At 33.8% G+C, this 22,254-nt stretch overlaps 1 protein-coding gene across 1 annotated transcript in view; it reads right to left on the bottom strand.

Moving 5' to 3' along the window:
* LOC150097399 (proteasome activator complex subunit 4-like) overlaps positions 1–22,254 on the bottom strand; it is a 646,748-nt gene that overhangs the window by 237,361 nt on the left and 387,133 nt on the right. The window contains exons 28-29 of the mRNA XM_090407543.1: positions 20,354–20,545; positions 531–667 (exon numbers count right to left, since the gene is read on the bottom strand). Of these exons, the coding sequence (XP_090263669.1) occupies positions 531–667; positions 20,354–20,545 (329 nt within the window). The remainder of the gene's footprint in view (positions 1–530; positions 668–20,353; positions 20,546–22,254) is intronic.

Below are 22,254 nucleotides of genomic sequence, written 5' to 3' on the forward strand. Positions count from 1 at the left end.
TCAATGAAAGAGGTTTCTACCATTTTGTAATTCCCAGAAGTTACAATCTCAGTTATTTGTAAATGTCAACAATTCAATCCTACCTATCTACTATGCATTCTGTTTTTAGGCTTTGATGCTATGTGGATGGATTTGCTGTAACTAGGGTGTGTGTGAGAGTGAGAGAGAGAGAGAAAGCGGGGAGGGATGCTGAAAATGGTTGAGCTCATATGCAATGAAATGCAATGTATTTTTTAAAATTTTATTTTTATGTGAATATCATCCATGGAAGATTGTATAAACTATTGCACATTAATACAGTGAGTGAGGATTAGACAGTCCAGAAATCTGGTTCTTGAGACTAATCATGAAACTTTCAAGTCAATTCAGAATTCTAATAATAAGGCTTCACCTATGAAATTTAAATAGAGTTGCAAAATGGAGAGAGAAAATGTTATCTGCTCATAAGCAATCAATTAATTATATTATAAATGATTTTACTGAAATCAATGTTTATACCACATGGTTATATCAAACAGAATGTTACTTACCGAACATTATCAGCATTCTGAATTTCTAATGTCTTAGTGGCTTCAGTAATCTGATGATCAGATATAGCAGGATTTGTGGAATGAGGCACTGAGGTTGTCCAGAGAACTTTTGCTTGCTCAAGGACTATAAGTGGCACCTGTAAATAAATATATCCATTGCATTTTATATTCCACAATGAAATTAAAAATTCTAAGTTATAAAATCTGTGCAAATAAATATCCAGAATAGGAGAGGTAGAAAAAGAGGGATCATTTCATGAAAAATATATTTACATTTTAATGTATACAGTAAAATTTTATTCTTGATACAAATTTCTGTGTTCTCTTGCAAACAGAGATGGACTCCATTCATTTTAGAAATTATGGACTTTACAACTGTGTTATAAATAACTATTTTAATTTCCCGACGTTTCGACCTTCATATTAAGGTCATTGTTAAGAGCATGGGTTCTCAACCTTTTCCAGTGGCGTACCACTATATTTAATTCAAGACATTACATGTACCAGTAAGGCAGTGGCTCATGTACCACCAGTGGTACGCGTACCATAGGTTGAGAATCCCTGATCTAGAGTATATACAAGCACAAGCTGAGTTACATTTCACACAGTAAGCTAAAGAAACAATGATTTGATCACCGGTTATTCTACTGGCATGACCTCTAGTGAAAAAATAAAAAAATAAAAAAAAAACATTTAAAATTACAAATTAATTAAATAAATAATTAAAATACACCAAAGTTAAATTCTATTTAAGATAACATGAGAGAAACATTCTTTGTTATAGATTGTTTTCTTACAGTAACAATGATGACCTATTTTTAACATTGCAATTATTATATTAGATTTAAGATTCTGGATTATCTACAGTCCTGTTTATAGTCAACTCTTAGGGAGAAAGGTTCCATGGGTAGAATATGTGCCTTCCATATGCTTGGGATTTTTAAGCCATCATTACTGTTCAGATTGGAGTGGTTGATAAGAATCTCACAGGCTTCCTTAAATTTGCATTAATACCATGTTTTGGTGTGATGTAAACAGCTAGTGCTTTTCTAGTCAATTTTATGTAAAGTGTTCAGTGCATGATTAGAAAGGACAGCGTGGGGCCTTTCTGATCATGGGCCTTAAAGTGGTATCTCTGATTTCCCAAATTTTGGGAAGTTTCTTGCATCTGTATTTATTTGAATTTGGTTGATTGCTAAATGCAACTGAAGATTGCAAATATAGTCTTTCACTACTGTGATGGAGTATGGTGGTTTTCTTCCAACACAAACGCATACAGTTCACAATTGAGATTGATAAACAGAACACACTTCTGTTTCTAGATACACTTGTCACACGTCTTCCTTCTGGAAGTCTTTCCTTCACTGTTTACCGGAAACCGACACATACTGGCCAATATATACACATAAACTTCTACCACCACCCAACACAAAAACTAGGTGTCATTAATACTCTAAAAAAACAGGGCTTGGAAGATCTGCTCCAATGAACAAGTGCTGAAAGATGAATTTAAAGTTATCAGCAATACTTTTCTAAAAAATGGTTACAGCCAAAACACTATTAACAAAATTCTCTACAAGACCTCAATAATAAACAAAGATAAACCAGACTACAATAAAACTATAACCATTCCTTACATTAAAGGGATATCAGATAAAATAAACAGAATACTACAGAAATACAACTTCAGAGCCACCTTTAAACCTCCTGCAAAATTAAAAAGCTTACTCAACTCATCCAAAGACCCACTCCCTCCGCTGGTCCACCCTGGAGTATACCGTATTTATTGCACCTGTAATCTACCATATACAGGGGAAACAGGATGCACGATTCCTATCAGACAAAAGGAACATAAATGACACATTAAATATAATAACTATGGTGGTGCTGGCCTTTCTGATTATGCCCTGAACACTTTACACAGAATTGACTGGAAAAGCACCAGCTGTTTACATCACACCAAAACATGGTATGAATGCAAATTTAAGGAAGCCTGTGAGATTCTTATCAAGCACCACAATCTGAACAATAATGATGGCCTAAAAATCCCAAGCATATTCTACCCATGGAACCTTTCTCCCTAAGAGTTAACTATAAACAGGACTATAGATAATTCAGAATCCTAAATCTAATATAACAATTGTAATGTTAAAAATAGGACATCATTATTACTGTAAGAAAACTATCTATAAGAAAGAATGTTTCTCTCATGTTATTTTTAAATAGAATTTAGCTTTGACGTAGTTTCTAAATAATTACTTAATTTGTAATTTTATCTGTATTTTTTTTAAATTTATTTTTTCACTAGAGGTCATGCCAGTAAAATAACCGGTGATGAAATCAATGTTTCTTTAGCTTACTGTGTGAAATGTAACCCAGCTTGTCCTTGTATATTTGTATATACTCCAGATGATGACCTTAATATGAAGGTCGAAATGTTGGGAAATTAAAATAGTTATTTATAACACGGTTGTAAAGTCCATAATTTCTAAAATGAATGCTGATCACAGTGCAACACTGAAAGAAAGAGATGGATTCCATGTTGGAAGTTTAATGGAGTATCAATTAATCTTCCAACTATTTTAATTCTTCTAATATTTTGTCTCAGTGACTGAGACATCTTAAGGGAGTACAAACTAACATGCACACAAAGGGAACACAGTACTAAATGAAACATGTGGATATGATCCTTTAAGTCCTATCTAGTGGTGCACCCTCTATGGGAATTTGCAGGAGACCTAGATTGTAAAGTGAGATCTCTGATTTTCCTAAATTTTGGGAAGTTTCTTGCATCTGTATTTATTTGAATTTGGTTGATTGCTAAATGCAACAGCAGATTCCAAATATAGTCTTTCACTTTTAAATTTACTGTGATGGAGTATGGTGGTTTTCTTCCAGAAGATCCTATGAGCAATGTCCAATACATGATTGCAAGACCAGACTGTTCATCTAATGCAGATGGTGGCTGATCTACCCATTCTGTCCAAAGTAAGCCCCACCATAAACTTGCTATTCTTATCCTAAAGATACTAAAGATTAGCTACTCCTCTCTCTGTGCCTGGACTATATAAAGTGCCCTGTTACTGCAAGTTAGCATACTATACTTGCATGTGTTCACAATGAATTTTAAATAGACTTTGCTATATGCAATTTCAAGCTTTTCATCTCATTCTATAAAGAATTGAGGTCAGTGGAACAATTCTACCTAGATATGAATTTTTGACACACAGAAATTTTGCTATATTCATTTGAATTATTTACAGATATATTAAACAATATGCTGGCACAGAACTGTGGCATATAATCCTAACGATCTGACTGTAAGGGAAACTCATCTCTAAATACAAAATAGTGTCATCTGCCTGCAAACCAGTTTTCTACCCATCAAAGGTATAAAACTGGTTGGAAGGCAGTTTGAACACTATCAAAGACTAAAATTCAAATAACTAAAATCATTCTAAACTGAGTCTATTTTCCTCATGACCTCTTTAATAAGTAAGTAGATTTATCATAATGAATCTTCTCTTAATAAAAGCAGGCTATGCTCTACTGAATAAATGATCTGTATCAAGTATATTCTGGGTGTGAATCATTCCTAATTATGTGCATGTGTCAAATAATTCAAGAGCCTATGATTCCTGGATTATTTAACACTTAGTTACCCTCCCCTCAAAGTCAAGAATTGTCAGTATTACACGGTTATCTTCATGGAGTCGGAAGACTCATTGCAAGAGACCCACACCAACCTCTATATAGACAGACACACATTACGTATCATATAATACACTGTGACACGCAGAGAAAATGAGATTATCAGACACCTCTTTATAAGGCATTGATAAGTAAGATAAGCATTCTCCTTATCCCCAAGAAATCCAGATAGGATTTCTTGGGGATAAGGAGAGGTGGAGAGGATCTAGAGGCAAGTGACCAGGATGGTGGCAGGTCTATGGAATGCTCTCTTTATGAGGACAGGTTTGAAGATTTCTTGGTTACAGAAATTGGCTGATAAGTGGAAAAGGGTTGTATGACAGAAAGAGAGAGAGATTCAAATTACTTACAGGTTTTAATATGATTGATATGGAGGAAATTTTTCAGTACAAGTCTGGTGGTGGTAGTGGAGTGACAGGAGAACTAAGGTCATCCCTGGAAATTGAGCAAAGAGTGTGGTTACAAGGGTTTGAGGAATAGGCTTTTTGCTTGGAGAGTAGTGAATGAACAGAACAAGCTGCCAGAATCTGCTGTGGATACCATGTCAGTGAATGATTTCAAAGCAAAGTATGAAAGATGTGCAAATGTGACTGGCATAATGTTTAGGGCCTTCCTCAATGAGTCTACACTCTCCATGGAGTTGGCCATACAATATTAATAATATAAATATTACACCATCTGCATAGATTTTTTACAGTTTAATGCACAAAACAAGAATATTTGATACTGACGGGATATCAAAGTTAATGATTAATTTCAATATTGTTTCACTGTTTCCTAATGTATTATTAATAATGTCACATTCCTCAGGACATATTTGAATTATTCAAATTTACAGTACTTGCTGAATACTTCATACAGAAAGAAAAATATAGAAACAACTGGATGGGACAGCTGTGGGTTCACTCCTTTTTCTACATAGCCAATTTCTACCTGGAAACACTTAAAGAACCAAGCATACTCAACTCAGCCACATTCAAACAAGTGGTTTGGCTGCATTACATAGATGATGCGTTTGCTATTTGGCCACGTGGTCCAGGTACATTAAATACATTTTCAGCGCATTTAAATAGCCAACATCCTAAAATCCATTTCATTATGGAAAAAGAATGAAATTTGCCAGCCAGATTGGATAAGTAGTTAGTGTATCTGCTCTCTAACCAATGGTCTGTAGGTTTGAATCCCAGGCATGGATGCATACAATTATTCTTAGGTGATAGATGAATTTCATCATTCCGTGCAAGACCACTGCTCTGCTTATTTAGATACCCAAAGTGCTTAAAAAAAGTTCCACATTCCATCTTAAGGCAGGAAGTTTCAGGACCAGATAAAAAATGAATATAAAATACAGGAATACCTTGTATAGCACGGTTAATTGGTTCCAAGAAGCATCCAGGATATGCAAAACCGCATTGTTCGAGGTCTATTTATAAAGGTTTTCAATTTAATTTGTTTATTACAAAAAGTTAGGATAATAAAAATGTTTAAAAATGAAAAAAAAAAAAAAAATGTTATTTTTATTAACTAAATAACAAATAAAATCCTTTTAAACTGATATAAAATTTGTAGAAAACAAAACAAATATTGCTTCAATTTTAGCATACAGTAATTTACTTTTTACTAAAGTAGTCTTTTCGTTGAACCATCCTTGTCTTCTTTGTCTCTTCAAGTACTAGATCTCTGTAGCATTTGATGGCATTATTGAGACTTTGTCTCACTTTGATGCTTCTTTCCAAATTTGGGTCGGCATTTATGAGAAAGTCGGAAGTTTCGTCAATTTTTCTCACAAAAGTCGAAAGGTCAGCAAAGGAAAATTCTTCAACCATGACATCAGTGGGGTCATCTTCATATTCTTCTGCTTCATAGGCTCATTGTTGTTCCAACTACAAAAGGGTTTCATCATCCAGATCACTTGAATGAGAATCAATACATTCGTTCACATTGTTACGATATAAACTTGTAAAACCAAGATCTTTGCCCATCTGCACAATTTCTGTTGAGATTTCCTCTTTTTGTGTTGCAAAGGCAACAAAGTCCTTTGAACAGTGCAGCAAGATATTATGCCATTAGGCTCTCATGTTGCTCTGAGTTACCTCTTGCCAAGATTCATAAATATTTTGAATGGCATCTTCTATGTTAAATTTCTTCCAAAATTCATTCAAAGTCCAAGAATCTTCTTCTGCTGCAGCTTTAATAGCTTGAGCAAAAGTTCGTCTTAAATAGTAAGTCTTGAAAGTGGAGATAATACCTTGATCCATCGGCTGCAGAATTGATGTTGTGTTTGGAGAGAAAAAATGAATCTTGACATTTTCATCTAAGTCAGTCAATAGAGTTGGATGGCCTGGTGCATTGTCTAATAAAAGCAAAATTTTGAAAGGAATATCATTCTTTTTACAATAGCTTTTAACTTTAGGGCAAAAACAAGTTTTAAACCAGTCTTCGAAAATTGAATGAGTCACCCACGCTTTTTTATTCGAACATCAGTGAACAGGTAAATTGTTCATTGTAAAGCCCTTAAGAGCTCTTGGGTTTTCCACTCTGTACACTAACAGTGGCTTCAATTTTAAATCGGTTGATGCATTACCTCCTAGTAAAAGTGTCAATCGGTCTGTTGACACATTATACCCAGCTTGTGCTTTTTCGTTCTCTGCTAGAAACGTGTGTGATGGCATTCTTTTCCAGAACAAGCCAGTCTCGTCAGCGTTAAAAATTTGATCATCTTTGACCTTCCTTCTCAATAAGTTCTTTCAATTCATTGCAGTTTTAGTGTCAGCACTTGCGTTTTCACCTTGGATTCTTACGTTATGGAGTCCCATATGCTTTTTTAAAATTGTAAAACCACCTGTGACTTGCTATAAAAGTTTCACTGGTTGTACCTCCTTCATTTCTACTTTCATTTTCTTTTATTTTGTCATATAGACTTGTTGCTTTTGCCTGGATTATCATTTGACTCAAAGGAATCTTTTTCTGATTACAATCTTCAATCCAGATCATTAGAAGGTGTTCCATATTTTCCATTGTAGAAGATCAATTTCTTGTGATCACTTTTGACATAAGAAGCGGTGCTCATTCCATGTTGTTTAATCTTTTCTTTGCTCTGAATAATTGTTCGTACAGATGACTCATTCATTGAATTCTGACATGCTATTTTAGCAAACGAAGTGCCATTCTCGTGACATTTTATAATTTCAAGTTTCTTCTCTAATGTCAACCACTTGTGTTTTTTTGTTACTCCAACAGTGTTGTCTTTGTTTTGTCTCTTTTCACTCATACTTAAATAATAAAAAAAATATTAAATACTAATATTAACGTAAATAATAAAATGCCGTGGGGAAAGAACGTGTCTATGTGAGAGCCAATCGAATAACTACTGAATAAACGTGGCTCTCGACTGTCACTTGCAGCACCCGGGAGTCGCGGGTCAGTGTTGACAATGTTAGTGTCATAATGATAAGTGTAATAATAAAAATCGCGTTAGACCAAAACCAGCATCGTTCAAAACCGCGTTATGCAAGGTATTCCTGTACAGAAAAATTATAAAAATTATTGAAAATATTTAAAAAAATCCTTAGCCCCACAGTATTAATAGGTTTATAACCTTTTGAGGATGAGGGTCACATAAAAACATCCTAGATACACTCTAGTCACATGCCTTCCAAAATCATTCATTTTATTTTATAGATAGCCTATTTTTGTTCAGGAGTACCCCTTTTTCATAATGTCATTGGCTTTTTAATGAAATTTCAGGGCATTTTTCAGTAGCATCCTGGTGTATGGTGATATACATTTATTGTCGAAGGAAGGAAGGAAGTATGACTGAACGGAAGAGGGGGGGTCGGAAAACTGGGGTTTGAGAGATGTGGGAAAATTATTAGTGAGGCAAAATGTATGTGAAATTTTTTGAAAAATCCGGGTTATTTCATTTATATTTTTAAATCATTAAAGGTGGGCAGAGAATACTTTGGGATGAGGGTGAACATAGAAATTTTATGTCACATTTTATGGCTATCATTTCCAATATTATAAGCATCGTTTCGTTTTCCTGTATGTCTAATATTATGACCTTGTCGATTTGTGGGGTATGTTTCTGTTCAAGGGCGTGGACAGCTATTTCTGTTTTTCCCATATTTTGTATTCTGTTTTTCCCATATTTTGTATTCTGTTTTTCTTTTGGTTGTTGTGTTTTTTTTATTGTTTAAATGTTCTGGAATTGGGATGTTGCAGTCACAGAAGTATTCTTGTAGTCTTGCCCACAAAGATCTAATAGTAGAACCTGTGTAGGTGACATCAAAATCTTGCTGGCAAGGAAATTTGTAAACCACACTGTGCTGTTCTAGTATTTCTTTGTGTGTGAGATTTAGTAGGTTTTAGAAGTGTTGCCAATTTTTGGTTTGTGATGAACACCAGCTTATAGCCGGTGTGTTTGAAAATGTATTTGTAGGCTTTGTATGTGTTCTGGATGTATGGCAGTGTGATGATTTTTTGTGTTGGTAAGTTTGTTTTGATTGTTGGATTGTTTTGACAGGTTTTTGCTGTTTTGTTTTTGTTGGCATAATTTATTAGCTGTATTGGGTGATTTCGGTTTTTAAAAATCTGTGTTAACTTCTTTATCTCAGTGTTCAAATAATTGTGTGTAGTCGAAAACTTGTAAGCATTTATAAACTGTGCTAGGATGACTGATTTCTTAATAGAATAAGGATAGTATGAACTGAAGCGGAGGTAGTTTCCGATATGTGTGGGTCTGTGGAATATTTTTGTGGCTATTTTGTTGTTTGTTCCAATTAATGTTAAAGAAATTGATGGATTTTTCATGTTCTGTTTCTATGGTGAATTTTAGTCTGTTGCTGAAGTCATTAAGGAATGTTTGTAAAGTGGTGATGAATGTTGGTTCTCCAATGCATAGAATATCGTCCATGTATCGACCATAAAAGGTGATGCCGAGGAGGAAGAGGAGGAGGGCTAAGTAGGTGTGATTCTATGTGTGACAGGAATAATTCAGCTAATTGTCCGCTGATATTTTGGCTCATAGGGAGTCTGAAAATTTGGATATAAAAGTAATTGTTATATTTAAAGAAGTTTGCTGAAATCTTAAAAATCTTTAGCATTAAAAATAACATTTTATTTTTTCTATTTATAGAAAGCCAACACACATAGAGGAAGATACATGAGCTCCAGATCACATTTAAATCATATATCAAACTAGTATTCCTCATCCATTCACCTAAGGACAAGCTTTATCCTTTTTAACATCCAGTATATGAAGTGCACTGTATTTGTGACCACCTGGCTGACTACAGATACAGAGGAAGATCTATTACCATCGCTCAGAGAACATAAATAATGCATTCATCACCATTGATGGCAACTAGCAAATCATTATTATTATTATTTTGACACCTCCAGGGAGTCCAAAGACTCATCGAGGGTTTGGATCATCATGCTTTGGATACTCTTTTCCTGGATCAGATGGGGAAAAAAAAAGAAAAAAAAGAGCGATATATATATATATATATAAGTCACAACAAGTCAGAGAAACTGTTTTTGGATTCAGAAGCAGCTATAAAACATTCCCCAAATTTCTCCAAGTACAGCTAGAGAGTCATTTTAAGAACAAACTTTATCCAACAACAGATAGCACCAATTAGTTCTTTGTGTTATATATTATAATTTTAAATTGTTCCTGCTATTAACTAATTGTTCTTGTTTGTGTACTGTCATTATGAATAATTATGGAGACACTACCATGTTTAAGAACTTACTTTAAAAATTAAAATACAATTCACCATTTCAACCATTATATCACAGCCATCTTCAGGAACACACACATATATATATATAAACGACAAAATATAATACATATAGAGCAAACTAGAACGTAAGAGGAATACCATATAAAGAAATAGAATTAGATCAAATATTAAATGAAAGAAATTTTCAAATAGCAGTAATCACAAACAAAAAAAAACAAATTAAAAGGAACCATGAGAACTGAAAATTTTAATATAATATAGTGGAGTCGACAGAGACCAAAGAGCACAAGCAGGTGTTATGATCTGGATTCATAATTCCCTTTCAGAACAGTTAAAATATTATAAATTATGGAATGAATGAATAATAGAAGCTAGAATAAAAATAGATAGAGGTTATTTAACAATAATTGGTTTATATGCCCCAGAAGAAGGAAGATAAGATGATAATATTGAATTTTATAATCAATTACAAAATATATATAATAAAATAAATAAAAATGATTAAGTAATATTAGCAGGAGACTTAAATGTAAGCATTGGAAACATGAAAATTAATAATAATATATTAATGTTTATGGCTATTTTGCCTATTTTTGTTTAGGAGTACCCATTTTATAATGTCATTGGCTTTCATTATGCCATTATTCAATTTTTAGGGCATTACTGATGTTTTAAAGACAAATACATGAAGAATAATTTTGTACATACCTTTGTAGGATGTTCTTGGTTGTCTTCTTATTGAACAGCATCCAGTGTATGGCGATATACATTTATATTACTGTCGAAGTATGACAGGAGGGGGGGGATTGGATTGTGAATGAGGTAAGAGGTATGTGAATTTTAAAACCTGGATTTTAAGGGTGGGCTGAGAATTATTTGGGAAGAAGGTGAAAGATAGAAATTTTAAGGAGAAGGATAAAATATGATGGAACAAGATTAGGGGTTCCAACATAATAATAATAATTATTATTATATGTACTCTTTTCTCTAAATTTTCTCAAAATATCTCTCTATCTATATATGTCTGGCATTCCTTTCCTGCTATGCTGTTCAGATCACAAACAATGACCAGCTACCTTCTCTAATGATTATAAAAGTTCTTCCACATTTTCCTTAGTAGAACCTTCTGTGTGACCATAAGACACAAGTGTCCCATTGTCCACTTCTCTATTTCGATGCCTGCTCACATAAACTGTACTTAATGCTATTTTTGTTCAAGATTATCCTCATGTTTACTGTGAAGTATAACAAATATTCCTTTCTTTCTCTGATCATTAATGTTTGAATATATCATCTTATATTTGTATCTCACATATTTTTGTCTTGTTTTGGTCAAGCCAATTATGTCACCTTGGTACTTTTCTAATCCCCTTCCAGTTAGCCCTTCTTTTCCATTGATGGAGCTAAGATAGAATTCTGATGAATTGGAGTTTGTTTCAGTAGCTGACTTTTTACTGTTTGCCTTGGCTCCCTGCAGCAGGTGCTTTGTTTAACTGGGTAATGAGCCTTGGTGAGCTCTCCACATTCCTTAAAAGGATAGGTGAAAATCTCTTGTAAGTTATCTAGCCTTGATCCCTTTTTTTTTTTTTTTTCATCCCTGGATTCCCTAACTGGTATCACCAGATGCTATTACATAGCACTAGTCACAAATAAGTTAGTAGTGTTATTTGGCATGAATTTGATAAAAGATGTTGCAGAAGCACTGGAACAGTAAAGTGAACGTTATCCTTAGTATATATATATATATATATATATATATATATTAACATAATAGTGAGTATACTATGATCTTAGAGAGAGAGAGAGAGAGGGGGGGAGAGAGATTGCATCCCATTTAAGCAAATTTAGGTTTAAAAAACAGTGGAACTGACTGCTGTGGATCAGAAACCAAAGTTTTCTCAGAATTATAGAGCTACGATCATAGCATTCTAGGCCAAGGAACATTGTGCATTAGGGAGATCTGGCTATAATAATGATCTAAAGATTCCAAAAGCTACTTTGTGAATATTCATCGTCGCCATCATCATCATGTGTATCAAGGATTTAGGCCTAGCATGGGCCTAAATCCTTGTTGCTGTTCCGGCCTTAGAAGTCATCGTTGAATCGTTTAAGAAGACGTCCTGGTTTTCTTTTTCCTAATGGCTTATACTTTAAGGCTTGTTTTGGTAATCTTTCTGTTTTCATTCTTTGAAAGTTTTCCATCCATTTATGTTTATATTTTTTTATTTTTTCTATTACTAGTTCTTGGTTTAATTCTTTCATAATTTCTTTGTTTCTTTTGTGATCAAATAGGGTATACTTTGCGGTTTTTCTCATAAACTTTATTTCTGCTGTTATTAATCTTTGTTGGTCTTTTTGTTTTATTGTCCAGATTTCGCTTCCATACATTAAGACTGGTAGGGCTAATGTATTGTATACTTTTAGTCTGGTTTGTTTTTGAACTAGGTTTGGTTTAAATACAGAGTTAATTACACCTGTTATTTTTAAATATTTTGCAATTTTTACGTTTATATCTTTTTCATTTTCATATGTGATCATACATCCTAGGTAGTTAAATGAATTCACCTGTTCTAAGATCTTGTTATCTATTACTATTTTAGTTCTTGCTGGATCTTGTCCATTAAAGGCCATAGTTTTGATTTTTCTGTTGATATTATCATACACCAATCTTTGGATATCTCATTTAGATCTAAAATAGCTATCTGTAAGTCTTCAGAATTTGTAATTATTATTTGGTCGTCGGCAAAGAGGAGAGTGCTTAAGTTTACTGTAGGAGAAAGTTTAATTCCTTGATGTAAATTTTTATTCCATTTTATTATTATTTCATTTAAGTAGATATTAAAAAGAGTTGCTGAGAGGTGACATCCCTCTCGGACTCCTTGGTTTATCTCTCTCGTATATGATAGCTCATGATTTAATCTTATTTGTATTTGATTATTTTCATATATACTTGTGATAGCTTTTAGGATATTATTTGGTATTTGTCTTTCTTTTAATATGTTAAATAATATGTTTCTTTAAACTTTGTCAAATGCTTTTTCAAAGTCAATAAATGCAATATGTGTTTCTAAATTGTATTCTCTTCTTTTCTCTCTTATTAATTTTAGGCAAAAGGCCGGGTCTATACATTATCGTCCTTTTCTAAATCCATTCTGTACTTCTAACATAAAGTTTTCGGAATATTTCACTAGTTTGCTATTTAAGATTCTGCTATATATTTTGTAACAAGAATTTAGTATACTAATACCGCTATAGTTTTTAGCGTCATCTCTATTACCTTTTTAAAGATAGGAATAACAATTGCTTTTTTCCATTCTATTGGGGGGGGGGGGGATGCCAGTTGAGTAAATTTTATTTAAAAATAATAAGAGTCTTTTCTTTGAATCTTATTCCTGCATATTTAAATAGTTCTGAACCTAGCTTATCTTCTCCAGGTGATTTTCCGTTTCTTGTTTCTTTCAGGCAAAGAGGAGAGTGCAAACAACCGGTAAACAATTTCGTTAATTGTTTGCCGGTTGTCTTTTTTAAAATATTTGTCTGTCCACAGTTCTGTGTAGTAATTTAGAAATTCTTCTAATTTCAATTCAGTGTTTAATTTCATGTTTGGTATCTGCATTTAGGTGTTTCAAAATCTTATATACATTGGGTCTTATTTTATATAAATCATGTTCTAAATTAGAGACAAATTTGTTCCATGATTCTCCATGTCTTTTTCTGACTTCTCTTTTAGCTATGGCTCTTATTCTTTCATATTTTATTTCATCTTCTAATCTTTTACTGCTTAACCATTTGTGATAGGCTTCTTTTTTCTTTTTGATTATTTCTTTGATTGTATCATCCCAGATCTTCAGTTTTTTCCTTTTATTGAATTTTTTGGCCTTTCCTAAGCTTTCATTTGCTGCTGCATTTAGTATTGTTTTTATATTAAGCCATTCTATTTCTATTTCTTCATTTTGTTTTATTTTATCTAGATACTGGTTAATTCTTTGTTCATATAGCCATTGTACATTTGTGTCATTCAATAGTCTAGTTTTATAAATAAATGTTTCAATTTTTCTTTCTGTTCTTGTTATTTGTAGCCATTTAGGTGGTAATCTTAATTTTATTTTAACATGGAAGTGATCACTGTTTATTTCATATCCTCTGTGAACTCTAACATCTAGTGGAAATTTTGATGTCTTTTCATTTAATATGAAGTAATCTAACATTGATTTCTATCCTCTTGCTGCTCAAGTATATTTATGGATGTCTTTATGTTTATAGAAGGAATTCATTATTTTAAGTTATTATAAACTACAAAGTCATTCAATTTTTTACCATTCCTGTTTAGAGTATGTTCTCCATATTCTCCATGTATTCCTATATTATTATTAATTTTCGTGTTTCCAATTCTTGCATTTAAGTCTCCTGCTAAAATTATGTAATCATTTTTATTTATTTTATTATATATGTTTTGTAGCTGATTATAAAAATCAATATTATCCTGTTCTCTTCCTTCTTCTGAGGCATATAAACCAATTATTGTTAAATAGCCGCTATCTATTTTTATTCTAGCTTCTATTATTCTTTCATTCCATAATTTATAATGTTTTAACTGTTTTGAAAGGGAGTTATGAATCCAAATCATGACTCCTACTTGTGCTCTTTGGTCTCTGTCGACTCCACTGTATATCACATTAAAATTTTCAGTTCTCATAGTTCTTTTTAATTTCTTTTTTGTTTCAGTGATTACTGCTATTTTAAAATTTCTTTCATTTAATAATTGGTCTAATTCTATTTCTTTATATGCTATTCCTCTTACATTCCAGTTTGCTATGTGTATTATATTTTGTTGTTTTCATTTTTGTTTTACCTTTTCCATTCCAAGGTTGTTTCCCATAGATTCAATCCAATTATCTTTTTCTGTCAGCTTACAAGTAGGATTATGTTCTCCATGTCATGGGACTAGCTTGATGATGGAACAGTTCAGTGGTAGGGCTGCTATCTTAAGGCTTCTGAACTAGCCTTCTTTTGAATTTAAACCCATAAGAGGAATAGGGTATATTGAAGGGGAAAGAGTAGACTACAGAAAAATTATAGTAAGGTTTATAGAGAGAGCATAGTTGTAAGGCAAGAAATGAAAAGACCTCATGGCCCTTGAGTACTCTAATAACATAAGGGTCATAAAATAAGAAGAGTTGGCTGATAAGGCCTTATAGGAAAGATTAAAGTAAGTGGATCTTCCTCAAAGTAGAAGAAGGAGAGGACAGATCCAGCTAGGGGTCCATGGGAGTACTGCTTCCCTTACAATCAAGATGATTGCCCCTTATGGCCCTGTTGGTCCACAAGTCCTTATTCAGTATATTCGGACCACCCCACCACACACATATACATATATATATATACAGGGTGTTCGGGATAAATTTGACAGTTTCGTAAGGAAAAAGAAAATCTTCTTTGTATCTATTAAATTTAATGAATTGACAAAAAAACATTACAGGCAGAGTTAATTACAATACTATCAACAAGATTTACTCAAAATAACCACCATTAGCATCGATCACAGCTTCAATTCTGCTTCGGAACCTCGAACAAGCTGATGCTACAGTCTCCCTGGGAAGGGCCGCAAAAACTGTTTTAATTTTATCCATTAACTGGGCTTTTGTATTACTGGAAGTGCGATTGGTGTCTTTTTCAACTGCGCCCCATACAAAATAATCCATGGGGTTAAGGTCTGGGGAGTTTGGAGGCCAAACATTTAGACTGGTGAAGTCGTAGAAATTTTCAGACAACCATTTTTGACTTTTCCCAGAGGTGTGGCAAGGGGCCGAATCCTGCTGCCATACATACGGCCTACCATTGGCTACCCTTGTTATCCAGGGCTTGACTACAGTTAGCAACTCCACGAACAAAGCCCGAATTCCAATGCCAGGGTTCTTCAACACCTGTTCCTGCAGATTTGCGAGGAATTCTGCTGTACGAACGCAATCAGATCGTCTGCTAGGGATCTTTCTTCTTGCTACATCCTCGTAGTCACCATTGCAAGTCTCTAGTTCATGCCTGATTGTTTTTACTGTATTCAGGGAGCATTGGGCAGCAGTCGTAATATCCTTATTTTGATGGCGGGCACGAATCATCATGATACAAGTTATTCTCTTCCATGATTCAGGTGGGTTCCAGCTATCCATCCTTTCTGACATCTTGTATATGAATGAAGAAGGGTCCAAACTTTTAAATGAAGAGAAGTGTGTGTTAATACATGTAACTTACGGAAAAATATAATTAATTATAAATATGTCAAATTTATCCCGAACACCCTGTATATATATTATACACAAACACACACATGGTAGGCTCCCCTATCCGTCACCCAGGAAACGTGCTCTCTATGGGTTAGGTCCCCCGAGAGGTGAATATTATTATAAGTATTAAATGTTTGTATAACAGTATAACTAAGAGGAGACCTCCACATAGCCTTTAAAGGAATGCGGAGAACTGACCAGGGATTCTGACCTAATTTCCAATCCTCACCTTGTGGTGCATGCTGTTAGGTACCTACCAGGATACTGAACAAATGAGGATGTGCTCGCAATTTGGGATTTAGCTGACCAAATTGAATTCTTATTGGCTTAAACCACAAATAAAATTATGGTACAACACAACAGAATTTCATGCTGGCTGGGATGTCGCCCGGTTAAACAAAGCCCCCATTGTTTTTGTCAGGGAACCAGGACAAACAGTGAAGTCAGCTACTGGAACAAATCTTGAAACATCCCAACACAATATCGCCAGAGTTCAAGATCATTACCATCAACATAAGAAGCCTGAATGGCAAAGAAATGGAACTAGCAGAAGAATAAGATAAGTGCCAGATTGACATAATAGGGGTGACTGAAACCAAAAAGTAAAAAACTGGTGAGATCTTTCTAAGCAATAAATACAAAATGTTATATTCAGGCAATGACAATTGAAGAAAAGCGGTATTCAACACTAAATACGAGGCCAATCTTGAATGGCAGGCAATATCAAGTAGAGTGATGTGGGAAAATATCAGAATGGGGAACTGGACAATGAGACTTATTTGTGCCTATGGTCACATACAAAGTTCTACTAAGGTAGTAGTGGAGGAAGTGTTTGAAGCTTTATAGAAAGCAACTGAAACAATGAAAAAGGAAAAGTTGGTCCTTGTTGAGGATCTAAATAACAAAGTAAGAAATGATTGTCAGACATAAAGAAATATTTTGGGAAAATTTGAAGAAAAGAGAAGCTAATAAAAATGGCAAATACCTATTGGATTTCTGCTCGGGACATGGGATAGTTATTACTAACATATGTTTCAACATAAAAATGTGCACAAAGTCACATAGAGAGAAGAGGCAAGGAATAAGAAAAGTATCACTGACTATGTTATTGTTGATAATGATGTTATACCACTGGTGCAGGACATTAGTGTACAGAGGATTTAAAATTGGAAGTGATCACCATTTAGACTCGAGCAGGATAAAATTGAATTTCATATTGAAAAGAATAACATGTAAGAAAGTTTTAAAGTGAATAAAAGTTGAGCAGCTCTCAGATGTGAACTGTAAATACACTAACCTTATTCAAGAAAAAATGAAAGAGTTTGAGAACAGGAACCAAACCTTTGAGATTCAGTGGCAAGCCCTGAAGAAAACATTGATTCAGTCAAAGAAGTTGTCTACAAGGATAAAAAAATCAGAACTCCATGGTGGATACAGGAAGTTAAAGAGGCAGTGAAGGAAAAGAAGAAAGCACATTGAAAGTTCCTGGTGAATAAGTCAGCTTGTGCTCTTAGAGAATACAGAGACAAATGTAAGAAAGCTAAACACTATAAAACTAGCTAAACAAAAGTCATGGGAAGAAGACTTTGGCAAGAACATAGAGAAAATAAATATCAAGGTGGTGGCAAAATATTCTGGAGGTTGTTGAAGAAGCTCAGAAATGGATGAAAGAGTGCTGTAAAAGGAATTAGAAATGATAAAGGTGACATGCAAATTGGAGAAAAAGGTATCCTTGATGCATGGAGTAATTACTTCGAAACGTTGCTAAATGAAACAAGCAGTGACAGAAGTGAAACACTCAGCAAACATGCAATCAGGAATACATATCCATAGTTGAAGTAGAAAAAGCCATTTAAAGCCTGAAATGTGGAAAGGCAGCAGGAGTAGATGATATTCGACCAGAAATGCTCAAGTATGAAGGTATAAAAGTCTTACAGTGGATGCACTACATAGTTCAGAAGGCCTGGAGAGAGGGACGAATTGGAGTAGAGCTCTCATAGTACCCATATACAAAAAGGGAAATAAAACTGAATGTGAAAATTACAGAGGCATTTCTCTAATGAGTGTTCCTGGTAAGATTTATGCAAGTATACTTGAGAAATGGTTGAGAAGATTTGTGGAAGGGAAGCTTGGTGAAGCACAAGCTAGATTCAGACCTAAGAGAGGCTGTCAGGATCAGATCTTCACATTACGACAAACAGTTGAGAAATCATGGGAATATAACAAGATCTGTATTTAAGTTTTGTAGATCTGGAAGAGGCAAATGACAAGGTGCCAAGAGAGAAGCTATTCAATACGCTACAGTTATATGGTGTCAATGGGGCATTATATCAAGCAATACTTAGTCTTTATTTGAGTTGTAAGTCAGCAGTTAGAATTGAAGGAAGTACAGGAAGATGGTTTAATGTTAAATCTAGTGTCAGACAAAGATGTACATTATCACCTTTGCTATTCATTATCTATATCGATTCACATTATGAAGGAAAGTGGTATTAAACCTGATATCAAAATTGGAGATGTTAATCTCAGCTCTTTACTTTATTCAGATGATGTTACACTTTTAAATAAATCCACTACAAGTTTGCAGGATTCCCTGACTAAACTGAATAACTATTGTAATAAATTTGGTGTGAAAATCAACAATAACAAGACAAAGACAATGAAAATAGGCAGAAACATTGAATATATCAACAACATCATGAATGGACCATGAAAACACATGAATTTACAGACAAAAAATACTGTTGTTGTTGGTGGTGATGATGATGGTATAAGTGTCATCGTGTATAGGTGGAGAATTAAGTAGCAGGAGAGACAGAGAGAGATGTATAGCAGAGTAGAGTGGAGTGCCCTCCTTCAATGAGTCCTTGGAGGTGTGTCAAATAATAATAATAATAGATTTGTCTGAATGATCTCTTAGGTAAAGAATGTGTTTATTCACATATTAACTAAGAGTGTGTCTGAACCATCTTCATCCTGGCTTTTCAAAATCTAAGGAAATGATCAGAGACATCCCAACAACTGAAACAAGTTTAGAATTACTAGTGATTCTAAATACCAAATTTCATTTAATGCCATCCAGCAAGGAGAAATTATTATTACCATTTTTCCAATAAAAATGATCCAAATATAGAAAGTCTGGATCAAAATTTACTGAACTGCAACACACAAACACGACTAGCTATGTAGATTAAGCAAGTGTTTATAAGTGGTTACATACAATATAAATTAAAGATACCAAGAAATTATATTCCTGGTTCCATCTTTTATCCAATTGTAAGCAAACAAAAGTTTGTGTGTGAAGTCACTTCACAACTGGGTTACTTGTATATAGAGGCTAATGACTTTACATCAATTGACTTAGTATTCTATAATGAAACGCACATATCCTTACAGACATTTCTAATGCTATGCATTATGGGAAGGGCCACTACCCAGACCGGTTTCAACTTTTATTGAGGTCTCATCAGTAGGAATGTGGAAATGTGACTTCTCCATTACTTCAACCTTGTTATCACTTCTGGGTTTGGCTCCCACTGATGAGACCTCAATAAAAGTCGAAACTGGTCTGGGTAGTGGCCCTTGCCATAATGCATAGCATTATACATGTCTGTAAGGATATAAGGACATCGAAAATTTAAGTAAATTCCATTTGGCCAAGTTGCAGAATTATTATAAATTCAAATCATTTTACCAAATTTTGCTAATCACTGTGATTCATTTGAAACCAAATTCAACCACATGGACATATAAATGGTAGATCCTAGATTTTATTAAAAATGCTATTCAGCCTGAACAGAGTTACTACAATATATGATTGCAACATGTTTTCTCCCACTTTGTATCCCTGCCAATAGTCCCATCAAAATCGAAATTAGGATGGCCTGACAAATTTTTATAAGGATTCCAAATGCAAAATGGAAAGGATATTAAACCTTTTTATATTGCTCATTCTAGTGTGTATTTGAAAATATACAGGAGAAAAAGAAAGTGAAAGTTTTATTGCTCCTTTTGGAAGAAAAACAATAAATACAGTAGAAGTATAAATTTAAAAAATGATTTAAAACTTAATCTCACTAACCTTTAATTTTATTTGGATGGTTACCATATACTTCTGAATACTTTCTGATATTTGATGAAGCAACTTAATTATAGAAGGTTTCTCAGAATGTTTAGATGCAACCAAAAGTGGCCAAATATCAACAAGAGCTGACCAGCTATTCAATGTCAATAAACTGTTTTGTTTTTGTCCAAGAATGACATAAAGGGCACCCTGAAAAGGAAAGAAAAATTAATTAAATATATGTAAACTCCTGTGATTATTTTCTATATTTTATGAAACAGCATGGTAAATCCATAGTAAACTCTGGAATTTATTTTATTCATCATCATTATTCCTTGCATGTTAGGTCAATTAACTGGTGGTTAAGTAACTTGGCTTGTTTGAAACTTTATTAATGCTCTGACAGGACAGTTAATCCTATCTACATTGCATATCATGGCTGTTAAGTATGTCTTCTTCTGACTGGCTTGCTTGTTTTGCAGGATGAAAAACCTGGGTTTCCAGAAGAAAAACCCTGCAATTTCTGTATGAGACTGGTAACTTCCCTTCATTTGAAAAGCTCTCATAAAGGTTCTTCACACCCTAAATTTTTTCAACCAAAGGGCACTGTCAAAACCGACTGAGCTATGGAGACTTTCAATTAGATTTATTTACACTATTAGAGTTCAAAGGAACAATAGCGAAAGTTTGGCAGATTTTTTTTTTAATTATAAACAGTTAATAATAATTACTTCCCTGAACTGCTCTGAATGGCATACAGTCAGAACAGTTAAGGTACAGATGATTTCTTCGTTTCACTTGCTTCAAGGGGAAAAAAAAACAAAAAAAACTCTGCACCTGCTGGAATGAAGAATCTTTGTCAGGCTCCAAATAACTCTATGTCTAGTGTCAACAGCAGATGGTAAGAAAAAAGACAGTTTCTGAGCTGGTTTGAAGGAAGTTTATAGATTGAATTTGCAAAGAATCTATGCTATTTGTTCAGAGATTTCAGTAAGGTAGGGTACTGAAATTCTTTTCACATTAGATTGTAGTCTGCTTGATGGATAATAATTGTTAATAATTTTCTGAAGGGTTATTTGTTGTATCCATTAGATATCAGTTTGCTTTAAATTTTATTTAATTCATCTAACAAAATGGAATTAGAAGAGCAGATCACGAGTTCTATGTACAGAACTTTTCATAATACCTATTTTCTGTTCAAGTCAAGGTTTGTTTTTGATAAACTGAAATTTAACATGACTTGTAGGATTTTTGAATTATTAAGGTATCCAAAACCACATGAGATTAGCAGAGCTAATCTCAGGTGGTATGGTCACTTAAATAGAATGGGAGAGGAAAGATTAGCAAAGTAAGTGTCCTCTGTCAGGTTAGCAAGAAAAAGACCCAGAGGAAGACCAAGATATAGGTGGATCGATACAGTAAAAAGTGCCTTAGAAGATAGAAATAATATATAATGTCTGATAATGTTGGAGTCTTGACAGGTAACAGATTGATTTGGAGAAAAATTGTAGATAGGAAATTAGTAATGATGTAAGTTTTTCATGTAGTACTATCATATCCTGTACACTCCTTGAGGGTACATGTCAGGAATTTGATGATGATGAGGTATCCAAAAAAGGTAGATGGTTGTTGGATTCACAATCAATAGTGAACTCAATATGGAGGTACAAACAGTTTATTTTTTCCAGGAACTGAAGTAATTCTCACTTCCAATGGAATCAGATTGCAAAGATATCATCAACAAAATGCAGCCATATATGAGGTTGAGGAAAAACAGTGAAAAAGAGTTTATTATGAAAGAGTAGATGTCCAAATAAATGTTGGCAAGGTGAAGTCATAATAATGATGAGACCATTGCCAAACTTTCTTTCTGTTAAGTATAAACAGCAAGAGATACAATGATTGTAACTGTGACTCCT

This window comes from Typopeltis vanoorti, chromosome 17 (assembly GCF_054136105.1).
Source record: "Typopeltis vanoorti isolate ZY-2024b chromosome 17, IOZ_Tvanoo_1.0, whole genome shotgun sequence".
NCBI classification, from domain to species: domain Eukaryota; kingdom Metazoa; phylum Arthropoda; class Arachnida; order Uropygi; family Thelyphonidae; genus Typopeltis; species Typopeltis vanoorti.